The sequence below is a fragment of the Physella acuta genome, unplaced genomic scaffold (genome assembly GCF_028476545.2).
Source record: "Physella acuta isolate Inbredline_101_S28 unplaced genomic scaffold, ASM2847654v3 ptg001141l, whole genome shotgun sequence".
NCBI lineage: Eukaryota > Metazoa > Mollusca > Gastropoda > Physidae > Physella > Physella acuta.
In genome coordinates, this window is record NW_026732658.1 from 162,479 (window position 1) to 172,039 (window position 9,561).

Genomic DNA, 9,561 nt, shown 5'->3' on the forward strand with positions numbered 1-9,561 from the left:
AAGCAGGGTGTCCTTGAGTTCACCCACCTATTATGAGTACCTGACTCATTTTTGGGAAAGTAAAGACAGCTGGGCATGGAGCTGAACACACCATCCTTTCCTATGCCTAGGTCAATATACATGATAAACTCTACTTCATCTGCCCTACGTATCATTACGAACTATTTTTTATGCTTTTCAAAAACACACACACGCTCCTTATGTACACTGCATTGGCCTATATAATAACCCATTCAGTGAACTTGAATAGATCGATATGCGTGCGTCTTATGTTAACTCTATGTCTGCTCAACATGCCAGTGTTGGCCCAGCTGTCACATACGCTTACATACATGATCCCATATACCTCGCAGCTGTGTACCCTAGCTTGCCGGGACAAATCCTCCACTATAATTGCATTACGTTCGTTTTTTATACATAACAGATGTCTTTACGTATACATCGAGATATAGATATATCATTCAGAAGGGGTGTCAATATTGCATTTCACGTGGAGTTGGTAGAAAATAGAGAAACGGGTTGGTTTATCTGTAAGGGAAAGGTTGGCCTTGATAGTTGTACACACACTTACAAACAGCTGTTGTGTGTGAACTATTATGGAAATGGTATGGAAATGTCGATAAAGGCACTGTAAATAACCTTCTTCTTCTACTTCGTTCTTAATATTAGTGGTGGAAGAGATTCCCTCCAACCCAATTAAGTATACGTGTCAACTTGTTATGTCCCATTGAGGCCATTGACTCTGATTTCAGCCTGCTTTTCTTTTTGGCTTTGCTTCCATAGCCGCTGTCCAACCAAGAACAAACTACAAGGCAGCAGTTGTTTGATTTGGAGTTGGTTCTCCTAGAAGAGTGGCTGTCCCCAGCTAACGAGCCTCATCTGCCCGAGGATTCGAACTCGAGACTTTTTAGCAACCGTGAGCTTTATCGACTCGACCACGCTGACCACTGTAAATAACCGAAAAGTAGTTTTGGAAAAAACATTCGAGTCTGACCAGTATCACATGGTTGAAATTAAGATATACTGATAAAAAAGTAGCTAATTTCCCTTTTCAAATGTGACGGTCCATGGGACAAGTGAAATAGAGTTCACCTGTTTCTGTGACCTCGACACAATGATGGGTAATGTGGTTATCCATACGACCAGCTGTTTTTCCTTTTCCTAGCGTGAGTCGGGTACCCATCAGAGCTGGGTGGACTCAGTGACGTTCTTCTGACTTCGAACTCGTGACATCCGGTATCATGATCTTCATCCGTTATTGCAGATGCCACATGTGGCAGATGCAGTAGAGTTGGGCACCCATCAGAGCTAGGTGGTCTCATCGAGTTCTACAGACTCGAGCGTGGGATCCGAACTCCAGACTTTCGAATGCGCGCTATGTATACCGTGTTTCTTCCCGACTTTTTTCCCCCTGGGGGGGGGGGGGGGGCACTTGAAATTTTCGGGGGTTAGACTTTTTTCGGGGGGGGGGGGGGCGGACACTGTTAAAAGTACATATTTTCTACATAAATTCACAGGAAGAAACTCTGTATGTATATGGCCATAGTCCCTTTTTACGTTAACAATAATATTATTATACTATTAAGATTCTCCTTTCTGGTATAAAAACTCGCACCCAAACAATTTTTTTTAACTGCTAAATTTAAAGATTCCCTAAATTAAAAGAAAGATTTCGCCAATTCAGTCTTAAAATGAAATTTAAAAAAATAAATGAAATTATAAAATATAAAAAGAACAGATATCACCAATTTATAAAAATGAATATCCCCGAAATTTGTGAATATTAGTCAAAATCTTGTGATCAAAAGACCGAAGTCAAAAAATGTGTTAGCCGCTAATCACATGAGTCTGATCAGTTTTATCCCATTTCATGAAATTATCCATATGTCAGGTGCGTAGGATTACATCTCATTGATTCCCCCAACACAATTTAAAACGACTTGCACATTTTCAAATCCTTACTTTAGAAAACAAAAATCCAATTACCCTCTAACTATTTTTTTTTTCACATAAATGCACAGATGCGACTTTTTTTTTTTAATTTTCGTCAATCAAATGTCTAACGAAAGATTTAAATCCAATATTTTCAAGCCGCTTGTGTAAGCTTTCGATTTAAAGTCCTCCTTTTAAAATTGAGTCATGGGGCTCGTTTGTGAAACCATTTCACGTCACACACACACACATACGCACACACACACATACACTTCACGTCACACACACACAAACACACGCACACACACCTATACACTTCACGTCACACACACACACACACACACACACACACACGCGCGCGCACACACAATCTCTAGGTTTTTATTTACCCCCATCGCCTGTCCCTACCTACATTTTGACTCGCCCCCGGCCGTCTGTTTAAGCGGCCGACCTTTCAATCCTTACCCCCCCCCCCCCCCCCCCCCACCCACCTCCCCCACCACCACCACCACCTCCTATGTGTTGCCGGCCGTCCGACACGACAGTCTGACACGACACAAAAACCAAAAGTGCTGCGCCAAGCGGCGTCGTGGAGTATCAAGAGGGCACTCGGTTGCTCATCAAGCGCATGAAAGTTCAATGGCGTGGGCAGGAGTGTCCGGAGGGTTATAACCCCCTCTGCCTCCCCCCACCCCCACCCCTCTTGTAGATGTCCTATTCTCAATTCTGAAAGTCATAAAAGCAACAGGTATAAAAGTTCCTTAATCTCATCTCGATATATAGGCCTATATATATATATATATATATATATATATATATATATATATATATATATATATATATATATATATATATATATATATATATATATATATATATATATATATATATATATATGTGTGTGTGTGTGTGTATGTGTGTGTGTGTGTGTGTGTGTGTTTGTTTGTGTAATAATGTATTCCTCTAAAAAAACGTCATATTTTGTTTAACCAAGCAATTGTAAAGATTATAAAATTTGCTATAAATCAAACCACCATTCCTGGGGGACACACCGGGATTTTTTTTATATTTTGATAGTGACCCACCGGGGTTTGTCCAAGTAGACTGGCGGGCCAGTCCACCACCACCCCTTGCGCTTGACCACTGGCCGTTTGAAACTGCCGACACCTCACCTGAACACACCGCGGACCATTAGATTGGACCGGATCACGATAAATCTCAGCACGTGAAAAGTTTTTTTGACAACCGGTCACATCGGCCGTGTCAAACTGGAGTCGATACTAAAGTCCCTGAATTCCGAGTTCAGGCGCAGAGAAGGGACATAACTGCTGACCCACGGGTTATTCATCCCCCCTCTGAGTAGAGGGCTCGTTTTTGTGGAGGTTTGTAATTATCCGTTCGGCGGTTAACGGATTGGTATCCACGAATGATGGTCAACATAATAAATTATCTTTCCTTTTGACGTTTAATGTGAAGTCCCACCCTACCCCCCCCCCCCCCACCCCCCGGGTCACGCTCATGGAAGTTCAAGCCCATCTTTAAAGCCGGTATATTCAGGGTATTTAAAAACACGCGGCGTGGTCGGATAGTAGAGCGAAAGGCTGCTAACTCGAAAGTCACGAATTCGGATCCCGGGCTTGAGACTGTAGGACGTCTCTTAGTCAGTGGCGTAGCTAGGAATTTTGGGCCCGGATGCAAAAAGTGTTGGTGGGCCCCTCAGAGGCGTAGCGACCCTTCCCGGCGACACCGGAGACAAACTTTCTATTTGCACCCCCCCCCCCCCTCAGACTTTCGATTTGCACCCCCCCCAACTTTCGAAAAAGAGCCCCTATTTGCCTTGGGCCCCTATGCCTTGCTTACGCTAGATTTACGGTAGCTACGCCACTGCTCTGAGTTCACCCAGCTCTAATGGGTACCTGACCAACGTCCTGTAAACAACGGCGGCTGGGCATAGTGCTGACCACACTATCCCCTTGTATGCCAAGGTTATTGTAACAGATGAACTCTATTTTATCTGCTCTATGTGTCTTGGGCACGAACGGGAAAAGATGATGATGGAGAAAATTTGAAAGCTTTTTACTTTCTCGTATATACGAAGTAGGCCTATAGAGAAAGTATTGTAATCGTGCAAAAAAAAAATCGAGATTTTTACAAATCTCGACGTTTTACACCTCACTGATACGGAAAAACATAATTTTGCAATCTTGTCCGTATGTCTGTGTGTGTCTGTGTGTCTGTGTGTCTGTGTGTCTGTGTGTCCGTGTGTAAACACGATTACTTGAGTACCGTTACAGCTAGGTTGATGAAATTTCATATATAAGTATTATATCAAAATCGTAGATCCGTATCAACTTTTGAGCGATTTTCGATAACCGGAAGTGGTACTTTTCCTACTTTGAATTTTTTAAAAGCCTATAACTTGAGTACTATTTCAGATAGATACATGAAATTTCACATGTAAGTAAAAGATCTAATTCTCTACCTTCTGTTAAATTTTGAGTAATTTCCGTTGACCGGAAGTAGTAATTTACGCTACTTTCGATTTCTCAAAAAACTAATGTAAGTTTTAGAAGTACTAATAATATTGCGCACTATTACGCACATTCGGTTTTGGTGCTCGCTTGGTGCGCAATTTTTTTTCTACTAGATTTTATTCTATTTTTAAAAGTTTAAGTAAACAAAAATCATGTCTATATTCCGAGTTGACATCCCACGTAGTGTTATATTAGAATATTCGAGAAAGTTTAGGGGAGATCACTCCCGGTTTATTATATTTTGCTTTGATTAAAAAAAATAATACTTTGTTGCATGAATTGCACCCAAGCTGCGAATGAGCATTAGGCTTTGATGGAGAAAGATGCACTATGAAAACTTCAATCTTTTCCAGATAGTTCCCAAGACACACAGGCAGATGAACTTTTTTTGTTTGAATACACGGCCTATATGGCGCATAACCAGTTGACACGTATACTTGTGTTGAAAGGAATCACTTTCAACAATAAAATTAATAACGAAGAAGAAGAAGCATGAATGTGTGTATTGAGGAAGAGTCTCTAAAGAAGTGTTTGCGATGAACCGAAGTCTCATTATGTATATTACATAACCCGTTTTAAATACACACTAGCTTAAGTCTTAAGTCACTAGCTTGCGTCTTAGCTGTTACAAAAATGTCAATTTTACATACTAGCATCTAAACACAAATGCTTCTGTTAGTCCACCCTGACTCAATATCTTCTTCACATATTTCAATTCGCTGGTTGTTATTTTTTTTTTAATTGCTGGTTGTGGTTAACTCGCGTGACTCAATCTTTAACCATTTCTAATGGAGCAAACTATTCTCACTTTTTAGATAAGTGTATCTCCGATGACAAAGAAAGAATATCTAATTTTCAACAAAATTCGATTTCGTTTATTTATTTATTTTGATGCATTGTTATTGTTTATTTTATTTTGGGCTTAAAATCTGTTTAATGAATTATAATACTTTGTTATTTCTGTGGAGTACTATTTTTTCCCTAAAAATATTTTATTTTGGTATTACAATTCGGCTTTGTTATTGGCCTCTAATGATGTACTTTTAACCAGTACCTGCTACAGACCGGATATGACATGTGACTGTGAACGATATCTGCGCATGTCGGTCCATGGGATGAAGGCAACATGGGAATAGGCAGGCTGAATGACAAAACTATGGGAATCATTTTAGTTTTTACAATATTTTAATCCTTGCACTTTAACCGAGGGGAGATTGATAAATCTTTATCAGAACGGCGTACATGGGGTGGGGGTGAGGGGGGGGGGGGTGGGGTGGAGACAAAAGGTTCAGAGAGGAAGGTTTTGTTGTTGGAAAAAATTGTCGAACATAGAAGATCCATTTGGGATTTGAACTCGGGTCACCGGGTATCGGGTGCGAGGATTAGACAAAAGTAGCGCTTCGTGAATCAGAGGGATGTAAAATATTAGAGATTTAAAAAAAATATTTTTGTAGCTCTTTATTAGTTCGTCTGTTGTAATATTTTGTGTAAGTGATCAAAATCTACGGGCATTTTTTTTAAAATACAAAATACATGTGTATGTTTTTATGTGTGTGTTCGGGTGTTTATCTGAGTGAGTGTGTGTGAATGTTAGGGTTTGTATGCATACGTGCGAATATCTATTTATGTTTAACAATACATTGGGCTAGTCACACCCTTAACTTTCGCCCATTAATATGGATTGTAAGTAGGTCACCAACTTCTTATCATACCAGCCAGCTAATATTTTTTTTAAACCTATTGCGAATATGCTTACATTAAATCATTAAAAAAAAAGTTACTTACGCTATTGTTATTTAAAATCGTAAAAACTGATAAGGATAGTTTGAGAATTCACCTGACCCTGGCTAACGAGATTTCAAATTTTAAGTAAGAGAAGCAAAGAGACTTACAAGCCCTTTGGGGGTCACAGTATAAATGTTGTTACTTTTGTAATAGTATCTATATATAAATAATATGTTAACTTAATCCGGGTACTCGTTATTGCTGAGTTGGATCAGAATTGCCATGAACTGGAGATGTCTCTCCTGGAAGGGTTGCTGTCGTCTGCTATTGAGTCTCATCTGATATTTATTTGGTTTTGCTCTATGGTAGGGGAAGTAATGCTGCTGGGTATTTTAGACATGGGGAAAAAAGTTAGATAACTGTTATAATTGTTCGGTAAAGAAGCGATGTTAAATAACGCGGCTAGTAGCATAGATTGCATTATCAAAAAAAAAAAATTGTATCCATTGTTTTTTTTTTTTATAAATTCGCTCTAATTTCAGGACCACTATCCTTGATTGTTGCTTTTTTTTTTCAATAAATCCACAAACCACAAGTTTTATCCACAAATTTCCAAGTGTATCCACAAACCTGTATTTTATCCACTTTTGTGTTGTTGTATCCATGGATTTGTCAACTCACCCGAGGTGAGACGGGGTGAAGGTGGGAGGTGTGGGGGGCGGTGTTTCCAATATCCATGGCTCGCGTATCATTCGATCATTGACAGGCCGGGTTAAACAAAGCAATGAGGGTGGGAGCGTGAGGGGTGGGGACAGGACGTGTGGGTGGGGGGAGCGAGGATGCAGGGAGGGGTAGAAGGCGAGAAGTGCAAGAGGGGGGGGGGGGGTGCTGGTAGAACCTTGAGAGCATTATACGAATTAAAAAAAAAAACCTCCGTATTGAGAAAATAAAATAATAATCGCAACAAGATGAAAGAGTGAGTAAGTGGGAGGGGGAGATGAAGGGAGGTGAGTTCGGGGAAGAGGAGGGGGGGTGTTCTACTCACAAGATGTTTTGGCCTCATGTTAATTCCGCACCTCTCTGCTCGTGCGCACGTGACGGAAGAGTTCAGTTACGGCTGGGACTGGGCTGCTCACACTGTGCTTGTCGTGTCCAGTTCTCGCTATTGTGTGTGAGATTTTTTTTTTTTTTTTTTTTTTTTTTTTGCCTCTGTTGTCGCGAGCCACTTAAGCCGACATTATTTTCTGTTTTGTTTCCTGCCAGGTAACTTTTCAGCTTTTGCGATCCATGTTTTTGTTTATCCGCACTAAACCCCCCGTACATCGAAAGCACATTTGAAAAACGGTGTGATCCGCTCTCCACAACCCGTTTTGATCCGCACATTATAATAAAAAAAATATTTATCATATTATATTTTTATATCTCCTAACCGCGGATCCAAATTCCGTTTCATGGGGTTTAATTGTCTTAACTAGCTATTGATTCCAACTTTTTAATGTCTGGTACAAGAGTAACGGCATAATTCGAAAATTGTTTTATTTTCAATTTTTTGTATAAATCCATTGATGCTGAAATAAGGGATAAACTCAAGTGGGACGTTTTAAGACCAAAATGGCAGACGATAAGTGACGTATTGAAAAGAGAACTGACTTTACTGGGAGATTGTACTAGCTGTTATTTAATTATTCATGCAGGGGGGAAGTGGTTAAAAAAACGGTTTAAAAATTGGTGTATTATTTTCATGCTGAGATGTGACACGCAGACATTTTGGTTTTTTTTTGGGGGACGTGCAATCATACCCTGGTTGATTTTTAAAGGACGTCATCATCCCCCCCCCCCCCCCCCCTATCATACACACAATAAAAAAAATATTTATTGAAATTTGAATCCTTAATAGTATTGTCGCTGGAGAGATGATTTTGATTAATAAAATATTTGTGCTGCTATTTTTTACGCGAATGTTAAAAGCGACTAGTTTAGGTATTGCTCGGTACAGTTAACGGGGATATATGAAAATTTAAAACGGAAATGAAAGAAGTTCATGCTTTGTTCAAAACAATGTTTTTAAACATAACTTTAAAAATGCCTGTGTCTGATAGACTATAAATTTTTTTACAAGACGAAACCGATAGATTTTTTTTAAATTAATTAGCCATTCTACTGTCCATTCTGGTAATACATTCTTCTGTTGGTCTTTTTTTGGTAACTCTGGTAACTTCTTGACTTCTGTTGTTCCTATTGGTAACTCTGGTAACTTCTTGACTTCTGTTGTTCCTAGTGGTAACTCTGGTAACTTCTTGACTTCTGCTGTTCCTAGTGGTAACTCTGGTAACTTCTTGACTTCTGTTGTTCCTAGTGGTAACTCTGGTAACTTCATGACTTCTGTTGTTCCTAGTGGTAACTCTGGTAACTGTTGGACTATTGCTGTTCCTAGTGGTAACTCTGGTAACTTCTTGACTTCTGTTGTTCCTAGTGGTAACTCTGGTAACTTCTTGACTTCTGTTGTTCCTAGTGGTAACTCTGGTAACTTCTGGACTTCTGTTGTTCCTAGTGGTAACTCTGGTAACTTCTTCTTGACTACTGCTGTTCCTAGTGGTAACTCTGGTAACTTCTTGACTTCTGTTGTTCCTATTGGTAACTCTGGTAACTGTTGGACTATTGCTGTTCCTAGTGGTAACTCTGGTAACTTCTTGACTTCTGTTGTTCCTAGTGGTAACTCTGGTAACTTCTGGACTTCTGTTGTTCCTAGTGGTAACTCTGGTAACTTCTTCTTGACTACTGCTGTTCCTAGTGGTAACTCTGGTAACTTCTTGACTTCTGTTGTTCCTAGTGGTAACTCTGGTAACTTCTGGACTTCTGTTGTTCCTAGTGGTAACTCTGGTAACTTCTTGACTTCTGTTGTTCCTACTGGTAACTCAGGTAACTTCTTCTTGACTTCTGCTGTTCCTAGTGGTAACTCTGGTAACTTCTTCTTGACTTCTGCTGTTCCTAGTGGTAACTCTGGTAACTTCTTCTTGACTTCTGCTGTTCCTAGTGGTAACTCATCTTTCTGTAGTCCCTACTGGTAACTCATACTTCTTCTGTCCACAGCGGTAACTCCACAAACTACCCAAGTGACTCTCGCATATACCAGTAATGTTTTCATGCAACCTCGCTCTTCGATGAAGCCACTTTTAATTATATTCCTATCAACCAGTGATTGTCTTTAAAAAAAACAGTTGGAGAACAAAAATCGATGTTTCTTTCATTTCTATTTCATAAACTGATGGCTAAGGACGATACCTCTTCTATTGAAGTCTCGTTCTTTAATGCATACAAACAATACTCTAAACTACAAATGCGAGTATTACTTCTCTATTTCTAATTTATA

At 39.7% G+C, this 9,561-nt stretch overlaps 1 protein-coding gene across 1 annotated transcript; it reads right to left on the reverse strand.

Annotated features, from left to right (window-relative positions):
• Window positions 1-6,430: 6,430 nt before the first annotated feature.
• Window positions 6,431-9,221, reverse strand: LOC131956260 (periaxin-like; the record flags this gene model as incomplete). The annotated part of the gene is made up of 2 exons (XM_059320687.1): window positions 6,431-6,571; window positions 8,371-9,221. Coding segments are annotated over 2 exons (992 nt in total), but the record flags the coding sequence as incomplete, so codon positions are not given.
• Between the last annotated feature and the right edge of the window lie 340 nt (window positions 9,222-9,561).